Here is a 26765-nt window from a genome sequence, read left to right on the forward strand (position 1 = left end):
CATTTCCTGATTCTTGGCTAAAGACCTTGATTAATCCACTAATAGCCAACAGAAGTGTGTGTCTCTGTCCACCGCGAGCTTTGTACAAGAAATTTCATAGTGGATTATCCATAATGGCCCAAATGTCCATTCACCAGGAAGAGATATGTTTGTTGTATATTCATACAAGCGAATGCTATCCAGCAAGGAGAATAAATGAACTCCAAGTACATGCAGCAACGCAGATGAACCAACAAACATAACGTTGAGTGAAAGAAGCGCAAACAAAAGAAAATATTTTATATATACTTTATGTCAAATTCAAAAACAGGCACAGCTGATCTCTGATGCTAGAAAGTAAGAAAAATGGTTATTCCTGGAGGGGATTAGTGATTGGAATGGGGCAGAGGATCTTCAGGAGTGCCGGTCATGTTGTGTTTCCTGGCTGTGGGATTGGTGATATAGCATTGTTGATGCCAAGTCATTGAACAGTGCATTTTCTAAAAATACTTTATTTTTATTAGGGTATAGTTGATTTACTGGGTTGTGTCAATTTCTGCTGTACAGCATAATGACCCAGTCGTACATATATACACTTTTTTCCTCATTCTATCTTCCATCATGTTCTAGCCCAAGAGATTGGATATAGTTTGCTGTGCTGTACAGCAGGACCTCATTGCTTATCCATTCTAAATGCCATAATTCGCATCAACCAACCCCAAACACCTCATCCATCCCACTTCCTCCTCTCTCCCCGTTGGCAACCACAGGTCTGTTCTCTATGTCTGTGAGTCTGTTTCTGTTTTTCAGATTGGTTCGTTTGTGCCATATTTTAGATTCCACATCTAAGTGAAACACGGTATTTTTCCCTTTCTGACTTACTTGAGCCGTGCATTTTTGATGTTTACATTTCAGAAATTGGGCAGGCTGAAAAATATTATACATTTATTGAATTTATGAGGTATGAATTATTTGACTCAAACAATGAAGTCAAGCTCATTTATTCATTCATTCAACGAAAAGCCTATGTCCATATTATATAATGTCACTGTATATAATGCTAAGGATCTAGAGATGAATTTGTTATTCTTGGTTCCTGTCCGCAAAGGGGCATGGTCTAAAGGGTTAAGGAGGAGGCCAACCTGAATATGTATAATTACAACACAACATGATTCATGGATGGGTTTAGGTATGAATGGAGTGCTGGAGATACAGAGGAGGGAGCCATGAATAATGCATTGAAAGACCACACACAGAAAAGTTATGTCTCAGCAGGGGACCTTCCCCCTGCACAGTGTAGAAGCATCTGCTCACTCCTCTGTCCTCCATGCCATAAAAGGATGAGCAGGAGCTGGTCAAAGAGAAAAGGGTAGTCAGGGCAGGCAGGACAGCACATGCACAGATGTGAATTTTGAAAGTGAGAGAACAGAGTGTTGAATGTGGCAGGGGGCCAGGTAGTGGTGGAAGGAATGGCAAGAGGGGAAACATAGACTGAGGCTCGATGGTGACATGTTTGTATGCCTTTCATAGAGTATGAACTTCACATAAGAAGCCAAGAAACATTATACCGCTAATCTTCAAAGATGCCTTCCCCCTCAACACACACACATAGCGGATGCCTTTGCCACTCTCCTCCCACAATGAATCTGGGTTGGCCAGTGGAACCAATAGAATTTGGTGCAAGAGACACTGTGTGACTCCTGAGGCCACGACAGCTTCTGCCTTGATTTCTTGGAATGCTTGTTCTAAGGAGAGCTAGGCACCCTGTAAGAAGTCTAGCTATTGTGAGTCTATAATATTGTGAGGAAGCACAGCCTAAGAGAGGCCACGATGAGAGAGCCGTTCATCAGCCCAGTCAGGCTTCAGATGACTCCAGCTTTAGCTGACATCTGGCCACAACTGTATCCAAAATCCCAGTGGAGAATGGACTAGCTGTGTGTTGAACATTGTAAACAAACAGAACTGTGTGTGACAGAGAAAGGAGAGAGAAAGAGAGAGGGAAAAATCTCTCTGTTCTGTATTACATTTTGCATCATCACGTTTTGGGGTTGTATGTCACACAGTCCTAGATTATTGGAACAGACATCTTGGAATAGCAGGGTGACATGAAGAGTTTGAGTCTGTTTTTGGAAACTGTGGAGACAGCATGGAGAATGGGTTGAAGAAGGCAGCGGCTGAAGGTGCCAAGATATGCTAGGAGGACTTGTGAGGAGGATGAGAGGACGTGGATGGAAACTGAGAGGGGAGGCTGGATTCATAGAGATACTTGTGAGGCAGAATGGACAGGATGTAGTGATAAATGTATAATGGGAAGGAAAAAAACCCTGTGAATATCTCTCAGGTTTTTTTTCCCAAAGAGAACAGGTGGGGGATAATGTCCTTAATAGAAATAAGGGCCTATTTGGGAAAATGAACAGTATATGCTGGATGTTGAGGGATTTACAAGGATATATTAGTGAAAATGGCAAATAAGCAGTTGGACACATTGATTCAAAGCACACAGGAGACTGGAGCTGTACATCTACATACATGTAAGATCACAGTTACATACAGTGATGGATGAAGTTACAGAGATGAGGTCATCAATAGAATGGGTTCAGGACAACAGTAGGAGGGGACAAGTGATAGAACTTTGGAAGGAGACTTCAGTAGGCAGAAGAGGAAAAGCCCAAAAAGAAATCTGAAAAAGTTAAGTCAGAGAAGTAGAAAGAGCAACAGGAGACTTGCGTCTTCTAAGCGGATAGACAAGAGACTGTCAAGAGGATGGGGCTTTCATTGTCAAAAGCTTTTGCAAGATCAAATAAGGTGAACTTGTGGTATATGGTTTTGACAATTGAGATCATAGAGACTCTAAATGAGACCACTTTCTATAATCTGGCTTTGATCAGAGTAAAAAGCAGAGATTGTGACTCTAGCTTACTTTTAAAAGATATCTAGTGTTAAAGTGAAAGAGAAGGACAAGTTAACTTATTTGAGCATGATTGTAGACTAAAGGAAAAAGCCTAGATGGCTGGTTGGCTGGCACAAAGTCCCCGAGCCACTAAGCGGGGGGGATAGAAAAAATCTCTAGAATTAACCGTTTTATAGGCTCTTCAAAGGGTGGTCGACAAGTCTGTAGCATCTCCACACCTGGGAACTTGTTAGACATGCAGAACCTCAGGCCCCACCGCAGGTCTACTGAATCAGAGTCTGCATTTTAACAAGATCTCCAGGTGACCATAGTTTTTAATCCTCACAACAGCCAGGTTAAGAGGGGCATTGCTGTTTCCGTCTTCACCTATGCTGAGATGGAGGCTCAGAGCAGTTGCCTGAGATTGCTCAGCTGATTAGTGGCTGAGCCAAGATTCAATCCCAGAACTTCCTGAGTTCTATATTCTTTTCAAAAGGAAGTTCTGTGGCATTTCTACTTTCTCCCAACTCAGGAGATCTTTCAGATACCAGAACACCTCCAACGGATCAATCAAACACGGGCCTGTAGTTCTAATGCCTTCAGCTGCGAGTTTATTGTGAAAGTGATGTACGAATCCCTTTCGGAGTTCTTGGCGATCTCTGAAGAGACAACAGTGACAGCGTTGCAACTTCACTTCCCAGAAAGCCCCGCGCCTTCCTACTGCGCGAGGCATGACGGACACCTTGCCCCTCTCTCCTCTCCGGTGAAGCAGCCCGACGCAGGCGGGGTACGTCACAGTTTGACGCAGGGGCGCGCGGCATCCTGGGAAGTGTAGTCCGGTCCGGACTTGAACGCCCCCTCGGATGAATGGGTCTACGGCAGGCTGCGAACCACAGTTCCTTGGTCGGCCGCGTTAGTGACGGCAGCGGGGAGAGGGGGAACCGCTGCGGCCCGGAGGAGAGCAGCACTCTGGGACGGTGGTGATGTTCAGTGCCGTGGCGAGGCAGCATCCCGGCTTTCTAGGGTAGCGGTATAGGCGGGCGCTTTCTCCGCGCGCTTGCTTCCTCCGCGCGCTCGCTCTCTTTCCCCTGCCCCGGCCATGCACCCGGCTTTCGCCGTGGGCCTGGTTTTCGCAGGCTGCTGCAGCAACGTGGTCTTCCTAGAGCTCCTGGCCCGGTGAGTGACCGCATTAAAGAAGCCGGAAGAGGGACGCCTCCGCGCGCCGTCCCCCCGGCCGCTCCCCAACTCCGGGGGCGCGGAGGCTGGGGTGAGACCGCTGAGTTGGCTGCAGTCAGCCTGAGCACCGTCTGCTCTTCCCACCCAATAGTTTCACAGCATACCTCGAGGGGAACTCTAGGCTTGTTGCTTTCGTCACCCCTTTTTCACACTCCAGGGGATCGAAGCCGGGTGTTTTTCTTCCAAGGTCGGCAGGGCGCTCGTGGCAGACTCCAAGGTTCCTCCAGTTAATGCTACACTTAAGACTTGAGCAAAGCTTGGACTTAAAAAGTCTGATTTGGTACACACGCCAAAGAAAGTTTCCGTTGTATTAAAGTGGCCTGCAAAGCATTTCTTTAATTGGCCTCAGGTGGTTATGGATACTTTGCCCAATATACCTTAGGGAGGAGGTAAAACGAATTCTTATTTATGCGGAAGCTCGGTCCATTTGACCGGAGATAACATTTCCAACATTAAGATACTGAATTAGAAAATTTTCATTTTGAGGTGTAACTTCTTATAATAAATTAAGAAGGGTTCTGACACTTCCTCAAAGGGACACTAGGGTAGCTTGGAGATGGCACGCAAATACTGTTGAGTAATAATGTGCAAAGTTCATTGAGTAGAAGCTGTTACAGCAAAGGCAACAAGTGGATTGGAAAACGCTCATGACTGAAAATCTCAGTTATGACTTTCAGTCTTTAGCTCTGTCATCCCCTAGCTGTGTGACCGTTTCAAGTTATTTAGCCTTTCTGGGCTTCCTTTTGTCCACCTGTAGAGTAATATCTACGGTATTCTTTAGTGCCAGATTTTTTAATCTACAATTATCTCTTTTGACCATCAGAACAGTCTCGTGTACGAAATAGGTCAAGAGGTTACCTGTCTTTTACTACTTGTAAGCGGCAGAACCAGAACTGGAACCCAGGCATCTAAACATCTAGTCCAATACCTTTTTCAACCTCCCTGTTATTTTTGAACTTGAGCAGCCTATGGTTTTAGTTACCCAAGTCCTCATGTAGTGCCTACTAGAAATGTGTTTTATTTTCATGATACCATTGACTGTCATTCTGAAGCAACCAGTTTACATACGGTAAACTCTGTGGGGTTAATTTTTACGGAGATAATAATTTCGTTGTGCAAAAAATGTTGATAAAGATCTGTCATTTGTCCTTCTTGGGAGTAGCCAATGAGGGCTGTGAAAATGTATCCAGCTGTCAGTTGGTACTCTTTAAAGGAAGGTCACTTTGGAAATTGATTTAAAAATATAAAAATGTGATAAAATCAGGCCAACCATGGAAATGAAGGTCAGAGAATAACAGTGTGATATTTGTGTTGAATATGCCATTAAATTAAATTTTGCCAAAGGCTGTATAATGTCAGAATATGCTAGCAGCTGAAGGCCCTTTTTTTTTTTTTTTTTTTAACTAGTTGTGAGCCCTGAGCTAAATTACTTGATCTCGCCAATCTGCTCTCAGTCATAAAAGGGCAGTCAGTGATGGCTCTACTAGCCTCACGGGGTTTTGAAGGATTAAATGAGATGCAGGTGCAAAGCCTGAAGCTCTCAGTAGGTTCCCCTTCTAACAATTTTTGTTTCAATATACGTATACACTGTTTTATGAGCTGCTTCTGAAAAGTTGTGGGTAAATTTCACTTTAGAATGTTTTTCTGCATTATAGGGACTTCTGTTTAGAATACTTCAAACACTTTGTTAAAAAGAAATCATTATTCCTTTTTTTTTTCCTTATCTTCCTTGCACACCTGAATGTTTGCCTACTGTGATGGGTTTTCATAAAGTGGTAAGGGGTACCTTTGGTAATTTAATGACTGGTACCACAGACTGAATAGCAGCTTTTTCCTGATTGGCTTGGGCAACTCAGAACTTAGCATGGTTCAGATCAAGAAAATAAGAGCTGGATGGACCAGATGGTCTTTCAGGTTCTTTGAAGAGTCGGCCTTCTTATAATTTGTGTCTTTATCTTGGGACATTACAGTGGAAAGTCAATACAGAAACTGTGCTTCTTAAATGGCCTCCCTGGAATCATTAATTGCCCTTGAAAGTGGCAAGTAGGACATGGAGTTGGAATGGAAATGCTAAAGTGACTTGTAGGGAGAAGCGAACATTTTAAAACATTTTCCCTTAAATTGGAAAACAAATTTAGGTTTTTCTCTCTGATTTCACACCTATGACTAGGAGCTATAATAAAATATAAAGCACCAGATGTGAAGTAATGAATGGATGCCTTGATCTCGCTCTGAGAGTTTACGTTCTACTTTGGAAATGAGATCTGCACACACCAGCTCAAACAATCCCCCAACATTTTCTTTTTCAATCAAGTGCCTAATGTTGAATCAAATGAGGATGCTTGCTAAATCTAGAATAAGAAATACAGACGCCTTAAGCTATCTGCCCATTCTTTTTCTTTAGAATTACTTCTTTTTTTTAAAAAAATAAAGATTTGGATTCTTGCCCAAGAGAATTCAAAGAGATACTGTTTACAGTTAGTGATTATAATTCCTGAGGAATAAAGTTCAAGAAGACAAGTGATCTAGGGGAAAAGGATCTAGGTTTGTACTCTGAAGTTTTAAAATGAATTATTCAAGGTAAAATGAGTAATTCCGCTGGTAGCCATACGGCAGTGTGTTCTTAAAAACCTCCCTAAGTTGATTTTTAAAAAATTAAATTGAGTACATTAGGGAGATGTAAAAATCCTATTGAAATAGAGACAGAGTAGATTAGAATTGTCAAGGGGAGTGGCTCCTAATGGGAATGGGTATGGATTTTATTTGGAAGTGGCCTAATTAAATAATGGTAATGGGAGTTCCCGTCCTGGCTCAGTGGTAATGAACCTGAGTAGTATCCATGAGGATGCAGGTTCGATCCCTGGCCTGGCACAATGGGTTAAGGATCCCGAGTTTGCCATGAGCTGTGGTCTAGGTCACAGATGTGGCTTGGATCCTGCATTGCTGTGATGTGGGCAGCAGCTACAGCTCAGATTCCACCCCTAGCCTGGGAACTTCATATGCTGCAAGTGCGGCCCAAAAAAAAAGGGGGGAGGCAGTCAATAAATAATGGTAATGGCTGCACAACTCTAAATATACTAAAATCCACTACATTGTAAAATAATAATGATGAGAATAAGGGGATCTGCAAACACCATGTATTGGCCAGCTGGCCCTCAGCGTCTTCTCAGTAGGGAATAATACCTATCTCCCTAAACAAAGATAACATTAAAAATTATGATGACTTTTACAAATGCTATGAAGAATACAGTTTTAAAATGAATCATTTTTTGAAATCGTTTATTTTCAGCTTTCCTACAATCCGAAGTCTAGATCATGTTTGCTCCGAGTGAGGCATGCCCACATTCGTTCAGTTGCTTGAGTGACAGCCAGGCCCTGTGCCAGAGACGGAGGCATGAAGCTGAATAGGATGGCCCTCCCACCATTCCCACAGGACACTGGTTCCTGCGGCCTCATACTCTGTGTTTGACAGGGATCAGGTCTTGTTTACATTGGCAGCCCCCTCACAGCCGGCACCTAACTGTACCCACAATAGGTTCTTGGTAATTATTCTTTAATTGGATTGGCCTCGGCTTTTGCTAAAGAGAAAATAGAAGAGAAGGCAAGAAGCTTAATGAGCCCCTTTTGGACTAAGTGTTGTGCTTGGCGCTTTCTGTATATTTTCTCATTGATTTCTTACTGCGGCGTTAAAAATGTATCACTTCCGTTTTAGAGGTGAGAAAAATTCGTGAATATAAATGTCTTTGAAAGGGCTACTCAGATTGAAGGTCTTTCAGTTTATAAGATCCTTTTTTTTTCAATTTAACTTTTATATTGGAGTATACTTGATTGACAGTTTTGTATTAGTTGCAGTGTATAGCAAAGTGATTGTTATGCATATACATATATCTATTCTTTTTCAGATTCTTTTCCCATGTAGGGTATTACAGAACATTGAGTAGAGTTCCCTGTGCTTTACCGTAGGTCCCCTTATGTAGTAGTATGTGTATGTTAATCCCAAACTCCTGATTTCTCTCTCCAACCCACCCCCTTTGGTAACCAGAAGTTTGTTTTCTATGTCTGTGAGTCTCTTTCTGTTTTGTAAATAGGTTCATTTATATCATTTTTAAGCATTCCACGTGTAAGTGATATGTGATATTTGTTTTTCTCTGTCTGCCTAACTTAGTATGATAATCTCTAGGTCCATCCATGTTGCTTTAAGTGGCATTGTTTCACTTGTTATGGCTGAGTAGTAGTCCATCATGTACATGTGCCACATCTTTATCCAGCCCTCTATCGATGGACATTTAGGTTGTTTCCATGTCTTTGCTATTGCAAATAGTGCAGCAGTGAACATTGGGGTGCATGTATCTTTTAGAATTAGTTTTTCTCCAGATATATGCCCCAGGAGTGGAGTTGCTGGGTCATATGGGAGCTTTTTGAGGACCCTCTGTACTGTTTTCTATTGTGGCTGAACCACTTTACATTCCCACCAAGAGGTAGGCGGCTTCTCTTCCTCCCACCCTCTCCAGCATTTGTTGATTGTAGACTTATGGCCATTCTGACTGATCATGTGAGGTGATACCTTATTATGGCTTTGATTTGCATTTTTTTAATAATTAGTGATTTGAGCATTTTTTCATGTGCTTTTTGGTTACCTGTATGTCTTCTCTGGAGAAGTAGATCGTCTGCCTATTTAGATCATCTGCCTATTTTTTGATTGGTAGTTTGATTTTTTTTTTATATTGAGCTGCATGAGCTGTCTATACGTTTTGGAGATTAATCCCTGTTTGCAAATATTTTATCTCATTTTTTGGGTTGTCTTTTCATTTTGTTTATGGATTCCTTTGCTGTGCAAAAGCTTTTCATTTAATTAGGTCCCACTTGTTTGTTTTTGTTTTTATTTTCATTACTCTAGGAGGTGGATCCAAAAGGATATTGCTGTGATATATGTCAAGGAGTGTCCTGTGTTTGTTTTCCTCTAAGAGTTTCATAGTATCAGGTGTTACATTTAGGTCTTTAATCCATTTTGAGTTTATTTTTGTGTACAATGTTAGAAAATGTTCTAATTGCATTCTTTGACATGTAGCTGTCCATTTTCCCAGCATCACTTATTAAAGACTGTCTTTCTTCCACTGTATGTTCTTTCCTCCTTTGTCATAGATTAGTTGACCTTGGGTGCTTGGGTTTATTCTGGGCTTTCTATCCTCTTTCACTCATGTGTGTTTCTGTTGTTGTGTTGGTACCATAATCTTTTGATGACTGGAGCTTTTTAATATAGTCTGAAGTCAGGACGCTTGATTCCTTTGGTTCTGTTTTTCTTTTTCAATATTGCTTTGGCTATTTGGGATCTTTTATGTTTCCATACAAATTAAACTTTTTTTGTTCTATTTCTGTGAAAAATGCCCTTGATAACTTGATAGGGATTGCATTGAATCTGTAGATTGCTTTGGGGAGTATAGTCATTTTGACATTATTGATTTTTCCAATCCAAGAATATGGTATATATTCCCACCTACCTGTCACCTTTCATTTCTTTCATCAGTATCTTACAGTTTTTAGAGTACAGATCTTTTGTCTCCTTAGGTAGGTTTATTCCTAGGTATTTTATTACTTTAAATGTGGTGATAATTGCGATTGTTTTCTTAAATTTTTTTTTTTTTGTCTTTTTGTCTTTCTAGGGCCGCACCTGTGGCATATGGAGGTTCCCAGGCTAGGGGTCTGACTGGAGCTGTAGCCGCCGGCCTACACCACACCAGATCTGAGCTGTGTCTACAACCTACACCACAGCTCCTGGCAATGCCGGATCCTTGACCCACTGAGCAAGGGCTGGGATCGAACCCGCAACATCATGGTTCCTAGTTGGATTTGTTAACCACTGAGCCATGACGGGAACTCCTTAATTTCTCTTTTTGATCTTTCATTGCTAGTGTATAGAAATGCAAGAGATTTCTATGTATTAATTTTGTATCCTGCAATTTTACTGAGTCCATTGATGAGCTCCAGTAGTTTTCTGGTAGTATCTTTAGGATTTTCTATGTGTAGTATCATATCATAAGCAAACAGTGACAGTTTTACTTCTTTTCCATTTGGATTCCTTTTATTTTTTTTATTGTATTTTTTTAAAATTATAGTTGATTTACAGTGTTGTGCCAATTTCTGTTGTACAGAAAAACAGTGCAGTTATACATATATGTGTGTGTACACATATTCTTTTTTTTTTTTTTTAATATTCTTTTCCATCATGGTCTGTCCCAGGAGGCTGGCTATAGCTCCCTGTGCTATATAGTAAGACTTCATTGCTTATCCATTCTAAATGTACTAGTTTGCATTTACTAACCCCAAACTCCCAGTCCATCTCGCTCCTTCCTACCTCCTCACTGGCAACTGCAAGTCTGTTCCCTATGTCTGTGAGGCTATTTGCGTTTTGTAGAGAGGTTCACTTGTGCCATATTTTAGATTCCACATGTAAGTGATATCATATGATACTTGTTTTTCTCTTTCAGACTTTGCTCACTTAGTGTGATAATCTCTAGTTGCATTCATGTTGCTACAAGTGGCATTTTCTTTTTTATGGCTGAGTAGTATTCCATTGTACAACTTCTTAATGAATTCATCTGTCACTGGACATTTAGGTTGTTTCCATGTCTTGGCTGTTGTGAATATTGCTGCCATCAACATAGGGGTGCATGTATCTTTTTGAATGAAAGTTTAATCTGGATTCATGTCCAGGACTGGGATTTCTGGAGGTTCCCAGGCTAGGGGTCAAATTGGAACTACACCTGCTGGCCTGCACCATAGCTGAAGCAACGCAGGATCTGAGCTGCATCTGTGATCTACACCGCAGCTCACAGCAATGCCAGATCCTTAACCCAGTGAGCGAGTCAGGGATTGAACATGCAACCTCATGGTTCCTAGTCAGATTCATTTCCACTGTGCCCCGACGGGAACTCCCATGTGGTAGTTCTATATTTAGTTTTCAGAGGAACCTCCATACTGTTTTCCATAGTGGTTGTGTCAATTTACATTCCCGCAAGCAGTAAAGGATGGTTCCCTTTTCTCCACATCCTCTCCAGCATTTGTTATTTGTAGACTTTTTAATAGCCATTCTGACTTGTGTGAGGTGGTACTCATTGAAGTTGTGATTTGCATTTCTCTAATAATTAGTGATGATGAACATCTTTTCATGTGCCTCCTGTCCATCCATATGTCTTTGGAAAAATGTCTATTTAGGTCTTCCGTCCATTTTTCAGTTGGGTTGTTTGTTGTTGTTGTTGAGTTGTATGAGTTGTTTATATGTTTTGGAGATGAAGCCTTTGTTGGTTGCATCATTTGCAAATGTTTTCTCCCATTCTATAGGTTGTCTCTTTGTTTTTTTTTTAATGGTTTCCTTTGCTATGCCACAGCTCGTAAGTTTAGTTGGGTCCTATTTGTTGTTTTTTTTTTTTTATTTCTATTGTCTTGGGAAATTGACCTAATAAAACATTTATACATTTTATGTTAGAGAATGTTTTGCCTATGGTCTCTTCCAGGAATTTTATGGTGTCATGTCTTATATTTAAGTTTATAAGCCATTTTGAGTTTATTTGTGTGCATGGTGTGAGGGTGTGTTCTGCTTTCATTGATTTACATGCAGCTGTCCGATTTTCCCAGCACCATTTGCTAAAGAGACTGCTTTTTCCCAGTTTTATATTCTTGCTTCCTGTGTTAAAGATTAATTGAATGTAGATATTTATTTCTAGGCTCTAGTCCCATTCCATTGATCCATAGGTCTGTTTTTGTACCAAGATCACACCATTCTGATTGCCATAGGTTTGTAGAATTGTTTTAAATCTGGGAGAGTTGTACTTCCTACTTCCTCTGAACCCCCAGGATTGCTATGGCAATTCTGGGTCTTTTGGGGTTCCATATAAATTTTTGGATTATTTGTTCTAGTTTTGTGAAAAATGTCATGGATAATTTGGTAGAGATTGCATTAAATCTGTAGATTGTTTTGGGTAGTATTGTCATTTTAACAATTTTAATTGTTCCAATCCAAGAGTCCAAGAGCATAGGATATCTTTTTTTTTTTTTAACCCTCTTTAATTTCCTTTATTAATGTTTTATAGTTCTCAGCCTGTAAGTTTTTTACTTCCTTGGTCAGGTTTATTCCTAGGTGGGGTTTTTCGGGGTTGGGGGGGGGTGATGCCATTTTAAAGTTTTGGGGTTTTTTCCCCAACATTCTTTCTGATATTTCATTGTTAATATACAGAAATGCAACTAAGGGATTCCTATTTTGGCTCAGGGCAGATAAACCTGACTAGTATCCATGAAGATGCAGGTTTGATCCTTGGCCTCACTTAGTGGGTCAAGGATCTGGCCTTGCTGTGAGCTGTGGTGTAGGTTGTAGACACTACTTGGATCCTGCATTGCTGGCACCTGTAGCTCCAGTTCAACCATTAGCCTGGGAAATTCTATATCCCATGCGTGTGGCTCTAAAAAGAAAAAAAAAAAAAAAAAAAAAAAAAAAAAGAAAGAAAGAAAGAAAAAAAAATGCACTGATTTCTAAATGTTAATTTTGTATCCTGCTACTTTGCTCAACTGGGTTATCAGATTTGGTAGGTTTTGTGTGGAGTCCTTAGGGTTTTTTTTAAATATATATTACTACGTTATCTACATATAGTGACAAATTTACCTCTTCCCTTCTGATTTGGATACATTTATTTCTTTTTCTTGTCAGACTACTGTGGCTAGGACTTATAATACTGGTTGAATAGAAGTGGTGAGAGTGGACATCCTTGTCTTCTTCCAGGTTTTAGCAGAAGGTGTTCAGCTTTTCTCTGGAATATTATATTGGCTGTGGGTTTGTCATAAATGGCTTTTATTATGTTGAGATATGTTTGCTCTATACCCAGTTAGGTAGGAGTGTTATGAATGGATGTTGAACTTTGTCAAATGCTTTTTCAATGTCTCTTGAGATGATCTTGTGTCTTTTGACTTTTCTTTTGCTAATGTGGTATATTAACATTCATTGCTTTCTGTATGTTGAACTATCCTTGTGAATGGGGCAAATTCCACTTGGTCGTGGTGTATGATCTTTTTTATGTGTTGTTGGATTTGGTTTGCTAAAATTTTGTTGACAACTTTTGTATCTATATTCATCAAAGATATTGGCCTGTAATTTTCTTTTTTAGTGGTATCTTTGGTTTTGGTATTAGGGTGGTGGTTTCATAGAATGTCTTTGGGAGTGTTTTTTCTTCAATCTTTCAGAAGAGTTTAAGAGGGATGGGTATAAGTTCTTTGTATGTTTGGTGAATTTGCCTATGAAGGCCTTTGGTCCTGGACTTTTATTTGTAGAGAGGTTTTTTGTTTTGTTTTGTTTACAAATGCTATTTCACTTTTAGTGATCGGTCTATCACATTATTTCTTCTTGATTCATTTTGGTGGGCTGTATGTTTCTAGAAACTTGTCTCTGTTTTTTCTAGGCCGTCAAATTTGTTGGCATAAGGTTGTTCATAGTATTCTCTTATTTTTTTCCTTTTTTTTCTTTTTTTGCAGTGTTAGCTGAGATTTCTCCTTTTTCATTTTTTATTTTGTTTATTTGGGTTCTCTCTCTTTTCTTCTTGGTACATCTGACCAGAGGCTTATCAGTTTTGTTTATCTTTTCAAAGAACCAGCTCTGGTATTTCTTTTTCTTCTCTGATTGCCATGGCTAGAACTTTCAAAACTGTGTTGAATAAAAGTGATGAGAGGGGACATCCTTGTTTTATTCCTGATCTTAGAAGAAATGCTTTCAGTTTCTCACCATTGCATATGATGTTAGCTGTGGGTTTGTCACTTATGGCCTTTGCTCTGTTGATGTAGTTTCCACCTATGCCCACTTTGTGGAGAGTACCAGATTCCAGAGTTCACATCTTTGCCTTTTTCCCCTCTTAAGTGCTTTGCAGGGACTGGCTTATTTACTCTACAGTAAGCCAGTGAGATAGGCACTAATACTGTTCCCATTTTGAAGATAAAGAAACTAAATTTAGGGTAATTAAATAACTGCCACTGTCACAAGGTAAGCAGCAGAGCTGGATCCTGCATGTCATTGTGTGCTTTTGAGCACCGTGGAGCACACTGGTTCCCATCCCTTTGACAACAGGTAAGAATTACCTGTGCAACGCACACACCCCTGTACCTCCCAGCCCTTTCCCCAGGCCTACACTAGTGGTTCTAAACTCTGGATCCATTTAGGATCAAGTGGGAAGCGTTCAAAAGTACAGACTCCAGGGCTCCGCTTCATCTCGGAGGGTGAGGCTTCTCAGGCATATGGGTTTTTAAAGAGTAGCCTGGCCAGAGTTGAAAAGCCAACAAGAACCTATAACCGACTTCTTATGATTTACTGGGAGAGAGTTACATCATGGTTCCAGGAAGGAGCATGATCAGAGTGCTTCTCACTCAAGGCCTGTTGCACCTGAGGAAGAGTGAAGGAGGAAAGCCGAGGTTCTCTGTGGGTCTGTGCTCAGCGCATGTGATCCGTGGGGTACGACGGCGTAGATAAGGAAGGACAGTGGGTGGTAGAAATCTATCTTCCCTGTTATTCTGAACCATCAATAAGACAAGTCTTAGAGCCTTTTATCTCAGTTTTCTGTGCCTTTTTCTTTTTGTTATTTACTACATAGGAAGCATCCAGGATGCGGGAACATTGTGACATTTGCGCAGTTTTTATTTATCGCCGTGGAAGGTTTCCTCTTTGAGGCTGATTTGGGAAGAAAGCGGCCAGCTATCCCCATAAGGTACGGCACAGTGAAGTCTCTCTTTTAGCCTTTTTTTGTTTAACTAAGAGCTTTTTAGGTACTTGTGTAAAAGGAGTATAAGGCATCCTTTTATAAGATTTGTATCAAAGATCAGTAGAATAATTCATTTTTTGAATTTAATATGTTGCGAAACTCCAGGGAGCCTATTTTTTGAAATAAAATTCCTGCTACAACACTTGAAATAACCCCAACGGAGATAATTGTGTGTGTGTGTGTGTGTGTGTGTGTGTGTGTGTGTGTGTGTGTGTGTGTCTCTTCTGTCTGTCTAGTGTATGTTCAGTTAAAGGCCTGGTTGACCACCCGTTTTTAAATAGTTACATATGTTATCCTCATGTTGCCAAAGTTATCACATGTGGTAAGAGTGACATCATTATTAGTTTTTAAAACTAACGGCTTTGGAAATAGAGGCGGTGATTGCACAACACTGTAAACATATTAAATGCCAAGGAGTTGCTCACTTTAAAGTGGTTGCTTTTATGTGACGTGAATTTCACCTCAATCGGAAGGAACCGAATGGCAAGCTAAGGTAAAACTGTTAATGCCAGACCTCCATCCATTGGTCCGAATTTGCATAACTGTAGTCATGGGGCCAAAAAGAAAACAGGGCAGATCTTATAATAAACGATGCAGTGAAAACTCAGCATTCTTGCTGTGAGAGACTTGAAATCAAAGTGTAATTCACCCAACTGTGCCTATTTCATAGGATAGTGTCAGCCTTTCTGAGTAGCTTGCTATAGAAAATCTGGCTGAATTTTGTTACCACTATTGTATATTTATTTATTTGTTTGTTTATTTCTGTAGGGCAACACGCGGGGCATATGGAGGTTCCCAGGCTAGGGGTCTAATTGGAGCTGTAGCTGCCAGCCTACGCCACAGCCACACCAACACCAGATCTGAGCAGTGTCTGCGACATATACTACAACTTACGGCAATGCAGGATATTTTAACTCACTGAGTGGGGCCAGGGATCGAACCCGTGTCCTCATGGACGCTAGTTGGGTTCGTTACCACTGAGCCACGAAGGGAACGCCATTACTGTTGTATTTTTACATTGCCCAACATGAGGCTAAATATTCTGAATACTTTTTCCGCCCTTGGCTTCAGTATCTACACACAGCTTTTTGCTCCCAAGACCAGCATTTACATCAGAGTAGGAGCTCCAGCAGGTTTGATTCCTCCAGTCCTTTCCCTCTTCCTTCCACTCTTTATCTCTTCTCTGGTTGCCACTGGCGTGGTTCAGGAACCTGTTCGCTCTTGCCATGACGTTGATACTCGTGCCTGGCCTCCTGACCTGCCCCTCAGCTTGTCCTCCCGCCATTTCAACATCTCGCAGCTGTATCCTGACGTCCTCTCTTACGAGCCCTCAGAGGTCAGCCTTAGGTTCCGAGGGAAGCCCAAACTCCCAGTCCTGCCCCTGGAGGCTTCTCGTGATCTTGCCCTGACAGCCATGCTCCTGTGTGTCCAGCTGGTGCGGGCTGTTGTATTTTCTCCGTGAAACTATAATCAAAAGCTTGCCCTTGTCACTCATCCCCACGAGCGGATTCTAGGCAGTGCCCAGGCAGCTCTTGGAAGGCTTGGGATTAATTATCCTAAGATAACTTGATGAACTCCCTTTATCTCCAAATGTCATTTTTTTAAAGCTAGGACTAGGGAAATTGGGCAAGAAACCTTGAGAAGTTACCAGTGGCATATTATCGAGAAGCTGAAGTAGCTCTTAGTGGTAACCTTGCCTGTGTCTATATTAAGCTCTTCAGACTTTCCAGACTGTGTTAATTTAGCCCTGGCACGGCTGCCTATCAGGGCAGATAGCAAATCCCTAACCAGGAATGCAAAATCGGTTCTTGTCACAAGGGAAGATAACTTGAGACAGTGTTGTCGCAGCCTCCAGATGCGCAAAGGTGAAGAAGGATAGGGAGATGGAGCAAGACTTCCAGTATTTCCTGAAGAATGTGGAAGCACTTAGTCACCTTTGCCCTGCATGGTTTAGCCATGTCCTTCAACTATGATTTTTGTCTTTTTGCATGTATCAGTTTGAATCATATGAAATTGCTGTATTCAACCCCTTTTGGCCTACAAAAAATGGCATTTTAAATGGCTTAAGCAGATATATATGCATGAAAGGCATCTTAGGTATTTTCTAGATCAACATGGGGATGTACACATGTAAACTTAATTTATTTCTTTATAATTTTTCATTTGTATTTCTCCATCTTTCTAAGTGATTAGGGTTACTGGATTTTCTTTTTTCGGTTTTCGGTTTTTATTATTATTCAAAGACCTATACCTTCTCTAAAAATAGGGGCTCTGATTTTAAATATGAATTTGTACAAGTCAAAGGATGCCCTTGTTAATTTGGAGGTTACTGGTTCAGAGGACTGGGTAATTTTAACAGTTGTTAAGGCAAAAATAACCTTTGACTTAGCAGATCTTTTCTTTAGAAACAGTGAAAATTAATAGTATGTAAACAAGTATATAGAGGCAATATTTGAGAGAATAAAGCAGTTTTCACGTTCTTTAGAGGTCAGTGAAAATTATATATAATGAACTAGTACAGTAATAAAAACTGTCTTTTGCAAGACCCATTGCTACCTATTAGGGAACTCTTTTGAAGCCTCATTTTTGTTTTTTCCTTTCTATGGCCGTATCTGCGGCATATGGAAGTTCCCAGGTTAGGGATCGAATCGGAGCTGCAGCTGCCGGCCTACACCGCAGCCATGGCAACACCAGATCTGAGCCGAATCTGTGACCCAAGCTGCAGCTTGTGGCAACGCCAGATCCTTAACCCACTGAGCAAGGCCATGGACTGAACCCGCATCCTCCCAGAGACAGCATCAGCTTCTTAACCTGCTGAGCCTCAACTGGAACTCCTGAAGCCTCATTTTTAGATTTATTCATACTTGAACAATCTTAAAACGATGTTTCTTGAAACACATTGTATAGTGAAATTGTTTTCATGTTAGTCCTGCTTTGTGACATATTTTCATATGTACTTGGTATTTGACTTCACATTTATAGCAGTGATAGAACCCTGTGATACAGAGGACATAAGCATAAAGCTTTTTTTTTTTTAATTAAAAAAATTTTTTTTTCCCACTGTACAGCATGGGGACCAAGTTACATGTATACCTTTTTTTTCCTCCCTTTGTTCTGTTGCGATATAAGTATCTAGACCTAGCTCTCCAGGCTACACAGCAGGATCTCATTGTAAACCCACTCCAAGAGCAACAGTGTGCATCCCTTAACCCCAAGCCCCCATCCCTCCCACTTCCTCCCTCGCCCCCGGGCAGCCACAAGTCTGTTGTCCAAGTCCAAGACTTTCTTTTCTGCGGCGAGGTTCGTCTGTGCTGGGGATTGGGTTCCGGGTATAAGTGATAGCACATGGTGTTTGTCTTTCGCTTTCTGACTCACTTCACTCCGTGGGAGAGGCTCTGGTTCCGTCCATGTTGCTGCGCATGGCATCGTGTCGTTCTTTGTTTGTGGCCGGGGAAAGCTTTTGAAACCCCCCATCTGTCCGGGCTTCTGGGCGGGCTTCTCCTGCTGACGAGCCGTGTGTCTGCTCCTCAGGTACTACGGCGCCATGGTGGCCATGTTCTTCACGGTCAGCGTGGTCAACAACTACGCCCTGAACCTCAACATCGCCATGCCTCTGCACATGATATTCCGATCCGTAAGTCCGCCGGCGCACGCGGGCGCCCCCGGGGGCTGCGGCCGGGCGGGCACGTGGGGCCCACGGCGGGGGCAGCGACCCCGGAAGGAGGCTCTTGGCTGCGGAAGCAGAGGCGGGCTCTCCCCGGGGCCGCGTCCGAGAGGAGCGAAAGGGCAGGGTGGACGGTGCGCTTGCATTTAGTAGCGGCCTCGGGGCGAGTGATGAAAGGGAGGCTGAGATTTCCTAGATGGCAGTTTACCTGTGACTTCTTTCCTCCGGATGATTGTATATCCAGACGTGCTGTGAATGTGAACTTACCCCTCATTACTTGTTACTTCTTTTCGTCCATACAATCACATGTGCTTTTAGTACATGAAACTGGGACCTCGCTTTTCTGATTTTTTTCTGAAAGCAGACACACGAGGGGAATTCTTGATGAAGGGAGGGTTTCTTTCAAAGCAGCAGGGGTTTTCATTTTTGCCTCCTGCACGGTGGGCGACTGCGTTTAGTTTGTATATGAGCAAGAACAGAGTGTTCCCTGAGGAAGGAAATACAGGGGGGAATGTTAGGACTGCAGAGAATACAAAATGGGTGAAACCTGGAATTTTAGCATTTTTGTGGGGCCTGAGGTTTCTGTGAGATGGAATGTGCTACCCCTCCAGGGACACTCCAGAGCCAGTGTCAGTGGCTAAGATGACCTTCAAAGCATCAGGCACATAGTAGACTTTCAGTAAACACCTGCTGGTTAATCAACACCCTTCCAGAGGAGAGAGAGATCCCTGTACCATTGCATTCAGTCAAACTGTGGGTGAGGAGAAGCTTATTCAAGGCTCCTCTAAATGAGATCGATTGAAAATTTGACAAAAATAAGTCTATAATATAATTTAGTCTTTCTAAGCCCTCGCTTCAGCAATGACCCCTTATGGAGAATTGATCATTTTTATTCTCACTGTCATCTTTGAAAGGTCGTATTATTTTACATGACCCTTTTTTAAGGTTTGTACTTCTTGCCATCTTGAGAACAGTTGAACCTCACTCATCATTCATCCTAACCTCCTTCTTTCCAGCTGATTTTCCCCCATGTCCGTCTTCATACATACCTTGAATTACGTTATTTTCTTTCACTCGTGCACTAAAGCTCTGTCGTCTCTTTTTACAGGGTTCTCTAATTGCCAACATGATCCTAGGGATTATCATTTTGAAGAAAAGGTAAATAGTTGTCTTTGATAATTTTTATGTATAGGAAGGATAACTTGAGCCCCTGCCCTAAGCTGTCTGGATTCCTTTTCTCATAGTGGCCATAAGTTTGCTCTTGGTTACCTGCCTTGTTCCTCAGTTCTCTCTGTGACAATGATGCACCTTCCTGAGGCAGAGGGGGTAAGGGACCCCACCTGTGGCTTTGGAGCAGCATTCTCTGTGTAGAGCTGATTAGCTCTTATCGTTGAACCTTGAAGCTAGTTGATCTGGAACTTCACTGTCCCACGTGGTCACCTCTGGCTACATGTGACTATTTAGATTTAAATTTAAATATTTAAAAGTAAATACAGGAGTTCCCGTCGTGGCGCAGTGGTTAACGAATCCGACTAGGAACCATGAGGTTGCGGGTTGGGTCCCTGCCCTTGCTCAGGGGGTTAACGATCCGGCGTTGCCGTGAGCTGTGGTGTAGGTCGCAGACGCGGCTCGGACCCCGCGTTGCTGTGGCTCTGGCGTAGGCCGGTGGCTACAGCTCCGATTCAACCCCTAGCCTGGCAACCTCCATATGCTGCGGGAGCGGCCCAAGAAATAGCAACAACAACAGACAAAAAGACAAAAAAAAAAAAAAGTAAATACAGTTAAATAGGTAGTTTCCCGTTTCACTGGTTACATTTTAAGCACTCAGTAGCCACATGTGGCTAATGGTGACCTTATGAGGGCCCAGACACGAACCATTTCCAGCTTTCCCAAGGCCCTAGAAAGCATTCACTGGTATGCCATAATGAACAAGGAACTGATCTCGGAGAGACAGCAGTGAGTGATGGATTGAAGCGAGAGTGTAATTCCTGCTCAGGAATGGAACCTGGGCAGCTTGGCTGAAAACCAGGAATCCTATAGCCCTAGACCAGCTGGAGGCTAGGAGCCAAAAGCAGAGTTGCCCTGATGCTTGCCCCCGCTGAAATCAAGAATGTTTCAAGGAGTCAAAGACTATAAAAACAGGTGCTCAAAAAAATAGAGAAAAAAAAAAAGGACTTCCCATTGTGGCGCCGTGGGAAAAAATCTGACGAGTATCCATGAGGACACAGGTTCAATCCCTGGCCTCTCTCAGTGGGTTAAGGATCTGGTGTTTCCATGAGCTGCAGTGTGGATTGCAAATGCGGCTTGGGTCCAGTGTTGCTGTGGTGTAGGCCGGCAAGCGTAGCTCCAATTTGAGCCCTAGCCTGGGAACTTGCATATGTCAAGGGCGAGGCCCTAAAAAGATAAAAGAAAGAAAGGAAAAAAAAAAGTTTATTACTAGAGACACAGTACAACATGTGGGAGAGCACACAGGTAAGCAGTTTAGAAGCAAAACAGCACACTCAGGTGTGTGGATGCCCCGCTAGTGGAAAGTGTGCCAAAGGGGTGATTTAAATCACTTATATAGGGGCAGTTATTCCGAGTCTTTGTTTTCCTTTGGCCCATTGTGTCACTCTGTTTCTCACACCTGATTGAACCCAGGGCTCTCCCCAGCATGCGTGTGCATCTTTTGCCAAAATGGATTCCAGAGCAAGGGATTATGGGAAGGTTACCAGGACTCATGGCCTGGTGCCCCCGCCCTTTCTGATCCTAGGGGTCTTTCTGCACACGTGTGGTTAGGGTTTCCCTGACTCAAGGTGGGAGGTATGTGACATCTTGATCTTTTGCCCTAGCAGGGCTTGACCCCACTTGGCCCCTGGCATTACCATTGTTTAAAGTGTCCACAGGAGACAAAGCCAGTTATTTACTTGATAACTGATCCAGTTACTTACCTTGTCCCTGTTGTTACCTCCTTCTCCAAGTATAAATAGGTTGTAAATGTCTATCCTGGAGCCTACCTATATCTCCTGCCTCAAGAAATATAAACAGGGAGTAACCTTTGTGGCTCAGCAGTTATGGAACCCAGCTAGGACCCGTGAGGTAGCGGGTTCGGTCCCTAGCCTTGCTTAGTGGGTCAAGAATCCACTGTTGCTGTGTGCTGTGGTGTAGGTTGCAGACAAGGATCGGATCCTGAGTTGCTGTGGCTGTGGTGTAGGCTGGCGGCCATAGCTCCAATTCAACCCCTAACCTGGGAACTACTACATATGCCATGGGTGTGGCCCTAAAAAGCAAAAAAAAAAAAAAAAAAAAAAAAAAAAAAAAAAAGAAGAGGAAGTATAAATAAGAGGCTAGTTGTTAATGTCTGGCTTGGAGCCCATCTCTCTCCTACCTCAGAATGATCATACTTATTACAAAGAAAATCCTAACAAAGGCCCATGTGGCCAACAAGATGCAATGAAAAGTTTCAAGGCTGTCCTTTGTGACTGTCCCCAGTGGCTCTCTCTGTGTGGTTGGGAAATATCAGGAGTACCTGGGATGCCCTTTCAAGCTACATGTCTCTCACCTTCATCAGAGCCTCACCCTTACCTCCCAGGGAAGAGGGGGGTGTTTCAGACACTTACTGTCTGAAACATTCTCAGGGGACGTTCATCCTCACTGTTCAGACCAAAATTGTACACACTGATGCCAGCTTTTCAGCGTGTGCAACACCCTGCCCTGGTATTCGCCCTCTCTATACCAGCTTGGAAAGTAGCTGGCAATTCAGTGTGGGAACGGGGAGTTTCTAAGTAATAAGGGCTGTGTCATAAAAAGGACAACTGCTGTGTCCTACTGGGCTCCTTATCATGGGCTCTTTATCTCCTGAGGCTTATGTCTTTGCCAGATAAGTACCGTTGTATTGATTTCTTTTCTAGGTTCTCCCTATTCCAGCATGAATAATGGTCAGGTTCATCACCTTTGAAGTGACCCCTGTGCTTCTTGGTGGTGTTAATATTCACACGGGGTTAGACTGGGGTCTTTCCAGCCTTTGATTTTTGACTCATAATTGGGATACAAAAGAGCTTATTATAAAAAGAACGCATTTGGAGTGAACGCTGTCTAGCATGGGGAACCATATCCAGTCCCTTAGGAGGGAACACGATAGAGGATAATGTGAGTAAAAGAATGTATGTGTATGCGTGTGCGACTGGGTCACTTTGCTGTACAGTAGAAATTGACAGAACTCTGTAAACCAACTATGATGGACAAAAATAAAAATCATTTTAAAACCGTATAACCCAATAAAAATGGGCAAAATGGTCAGTGAACACTTCATCAGTTAAACATATGGATGCCAAATAAACACATGAAAAAAATGCTGACTCTCATTAGTCGTTTGCAAAATTCAAATGAAAATCACGACCAAGTGCCATTACAGACCTATCAGAAAAAGTAAATTAAAAGAAAACTGACCAAAACATAGAAAGTTTTCGTGAGGATATGAAGAACTAGAATTTTCATACAGCTGTTAGCAGAAAGGTAAAATGGTACAACCACTTGAGGAAATCGTTTTGTGGTTAACCTAAAAATTAATCATAAATGTCCCACAGGATCCAGCCATTCTGCTGCTAGATATTTACCTTAGATAAATGATAGTATCTATCCATACAAAGATTTATATGTGAATGTTCATAGCTCCTTTGTTTGTAATAGCCCAAACTGGAAGTGATCCAGTGCCCACCAACAAATGATTGGATAAACAAATTGTATATGTCCATTCTATGGAATTAAATTCATCGATAAAAAGGAGTAAATTATTGACATGTTACAACATGTGTAACTATTAAAATAATTTTGCCGAGTAAAATAAGCCACATAAAACAAGTGTATATATCATTCCATTTATACAATTTTTTTTAAGGCCGTCTAATCTGTAGTGACAGAGAGAGGATCAGTGTTTTGGGAAGAAGCATAAATGTAAGTAATGGTGGGAAGAAGGGTTTATAAAAGAACAGATTGAAGATGTTCATTTTTTTGATTGTGGTGACTATATAAATGTCAAAACTTATTACATTGCAGTTTATCGTATTTAAATTATAGCTCAATAAATTGTTCCAAACAACAACAGAAAATAATAAAACATGATAATAACTTTGGTCATACCGAGAGGTTTTGAAAGCTCCAGACTGTGTTCATTAAGGAAAATATGAAGCAATGACTAACTATAGGGAAAACATTTGATCAAGAAAAGAAATGTAATTCTGTAGTGTGCTACACTGTGAATAATATTTATGTGATCGTAAGATTTAAAAAATATGTACTGACATATTATCAAATAACTGTATTTGACGAGTCTATGTAGATGGTGGAAAAAGGAAATAAATTACACTCTTTCACACTAAAAAGAATATATATATATATATATACACACACATGTATGATATATATACACATATTATATTCTAAACTTGATAAATCAAGAAATAATAGGATAACCATACTATTTAAATAGATAGAGGTAAATACCAGAAGAAATACCAGAAGGTAATAAGGTCTGGGGTTGGGAGGGGACAGAAGCCTGCCGATTTCGTTAAAAATTTTGAGGTGCTCTTTGACTTTTTAACTTCTGTACTTGAATTACTGTTATAAAAATAATTGTCTAGAACTCTTTAAAAAAAAAAAAGGTATTTTCCTGATAGTACCCCTGATGTCCGGGTCCTTTTTCAAACATCTCGGTTTTCCTCCTTAAGCACTTGTGTTGAGTATGTTAATCTTGAATATCTCTCTCCAGCTCTGTTGGACTCTCTTCTGTGTCTGTCACCCAGAAAGCAGGCATTTCCCTATGCTAACTAATGTCACGAGTTCATAATTTATTCTCATTTTGTTTATATTGACTGGAGCCCCTTCAAGCTTATCCTCATTCCAAGATTTGAAGACCAAATCTATATTCACCTTAGCCAGGCCCTTCATTATTTTTTCAGCCTGAATTGTAAACCTCTCCATCTGATCTTTCCAGACGGAAGCGTTCCCTTATTTTTATATCTGCCTCAGCCAGTACTGGATCCTCGCCCCGTCCCTCTTCCGTAGCATGTTGCCCTCGGCCCCTTGCTCTGGCTCTTAGCTGGTTCTGTTGGCCTTTTTACGAGGTGCTGTGACCAGAACTGTATAAAGTATTTGAGAAGAAAACTTTAGATAGAAGGTTTTAATTTCGTTCTTGCCAGAGGCCTTTTGCTCTATCACACCAAGGGCCTGAGAGGGATGTTAATTGGTAGTATTTTAGTTCATGTGAAATGCCACTGTTATTCCTGCTCAGGGTCCTGTTAGTCCAGTATTTCTTCCCTTATCCAACTATGGCAGCATTTAAAGCCAATATTTAAGTCATGCAGAGGCGTTCAAACAACATCCTTTCCTTCCCTGAAAATAGACTGTTGAACCATTTTCTGAGTATAGAATCCTGCCGCTTGTCCCTGCCTGCCACTCCTTCCGTTCTTCCCTTGTGTGCTGTGTCTTTTCCCACTCAGGTTTGGGCCGCAGAAGCCAGGAGAAGCAGTGGGTGCCCGTTAAGATCTCAGGCTTTCATTTGGACTCTAGAGCAGGATGGAATGTCAGTCTGTTCTGTGTCATTTTCTGGTTTTGTTTTCTAATGAAACAATCGATTGGTTCACAAATTATTTGAAACAACCTTTTTTTTTTTTTACTTTTTAGGGCCACACCTGTGGCATATGGAAGTTCCTAGGCTAGGGGTCGAATTGGAGCTGCAGCTGCCAGTCTACACCACAGCCACAGCAATGTGGGATTCTTAACCCACTGTGTGAGGCCAGGGATCAAACCCACATCCCCAGGGATACTAGTCAGGTTCATTACCGCTGCGCTACAGTAGGAACTCCTGAAACAATTTTACACAGTTCCAAGAAAGGGTATTGTTTAGAAACCAGTCCGTGACCTGATTCTTTCACACAGACTTCCACGGACCTTGCCGGGAAGGGATCCCCTTGATGGATCGATGGATCTTGTCCTAGTGATTTGTACTCTCATGAAACTTTGGACTGTACACACATGTGGAAATTTGTATCCCTGCTTTCCTAAGTTCTTGTTCTTATTTTTTGCAGATACAGTATATTCAAATACACCTCCATTGCCCTGGTGTCTGTGGGGATATTTATTTGCACGTTCATGTCAGCAAAGCAGGTGGTAAGAATCTGTTCACAGATCATTTCTCTTCCCTGCCTGTCATGGGGACCCAGGTCCTTTACTAATACAGCAAATGTCAGTGCTCACGTAATATGAGGATTTACATCTCAGAGAGAGTGCAGGGAAGTAGGTAACGTGTATATTGCCCTTGGACTGAGGGCCCTTACATGTAGTTCTGGTCTCTCTGTACCTCTTACTATTATTATTTTTCTGATTTCCTAGACTTCGCAGTCCAGCTCGAGTGAGAATGATGGATTCCAGGCATTTGCATGGTGGTTGCTAGGCAAGTACAGTAATTACAAATAACGCTAATTGCCTCTGCAGTTCTGTTTTCAGAGTTTCCTCCTAAGGGATAGGTTTCTTGGCAAGAAGCATTGGCTAAACAAATTATGCCATGGAAGCGAGAGGCACCTGGGATTTTATATCGGAACCTCGTTGCTCACGAAATGACAAAGAGGAAACGTCCATGTTGGTGATACTGTCTTCTGCTCCAGGGATGGTTCTCTTGGTTGCCCCTCGTAGGAAAAGAGGCGTCTGTGTCTGGTCGCGCATCACACGCTCCGGGAGCAGTACTCAGAGTGTCCTCCTTTTCTTTATGATCTGTCTGCTGAGCAGAAGCTTCTACAAAAGCAGGGCACATTACAGCAGTTGACTAAATTTCCCAGAGACCCGCTCTTCTAAAGCTTAGATTTATTTTCTGCGTAAGTTCGTTGCTCCGCAGGGCAGTGTCTCCACACCTGACTGATCCCCAGAATCTCCTAGGGAATTTTGTACAACACAAGTGTCTCTGTGTGGAATTAATGGAAACACGTCCTGTGGAGCTCTGCCCTTGCTGTGATGAAGGGTTCATTCAGTAACAGCAGTAACAGATTGAGACTGACCGCATGGAAGGGTGTAGCGGGGACAGAACTGTGTTCTCCTTGCTTTTTGACTTGGAAACCTGGTCCCTTTAGGTTGCTGTTCTTAACATAGCAAGATCTTTAGGAGCTGTTAAAAGATACTTCATCCGATAAGAAAAACTTGCAAAAGATATGAACACACAATTCATGGGGGGAAAAAT

At 41.9% G+C, this 26765-nt stretch overlaps 1 protein-coding gene across 1 annotated transcript in view; it reads left to right on the forward strand.

Annotated features, from left to right (window-relative positions):
* Positions 3265-26765, forward strand: part of SLC35B4 (solute carrier family 35 member B4) — a 36085-nt gene continuing 12584 nt past the window's right edge. Inside the window, exons 1-6 of the mRNA XM_013985613.2 lie at positions 3265-4045; positions 14728-14841; positions 18427-18529; positions 19668-19717; positions 25624-25705; positions 25928-25988. Coding sequence (XP_013841067.1) covers positions 3969-4045; positions 14728-14841; positions 18427-18529; positions 19668-19717; positions 25624-25705; positions 25928-25988 — 487 coding nt within the window. The 5' untranslated portion in view covers positions 3265-3968. The remainder of the gene's footprint in view (positions 4046-14727; positions 14842-18426; positions 18530-19667; positions 19718-25623; positions 25706-25927; positions 25989-26765) is intronic.

Source organism: Sus scrofa, chromosome 18 (assembly GCF_000003025.6).
Source record: "Sus scrofa isolate TJ Tabasco breed Duroc chromosome 18, Sscrofa11.1, whole genome shotgun sequence".
In the NCBI taxonomy this organism is placed as follows: Eukaryota; Metazoa; Chordata; class Mammalia; order Artiodactyla; family Suidae; genus Sus; species Sus scrofa.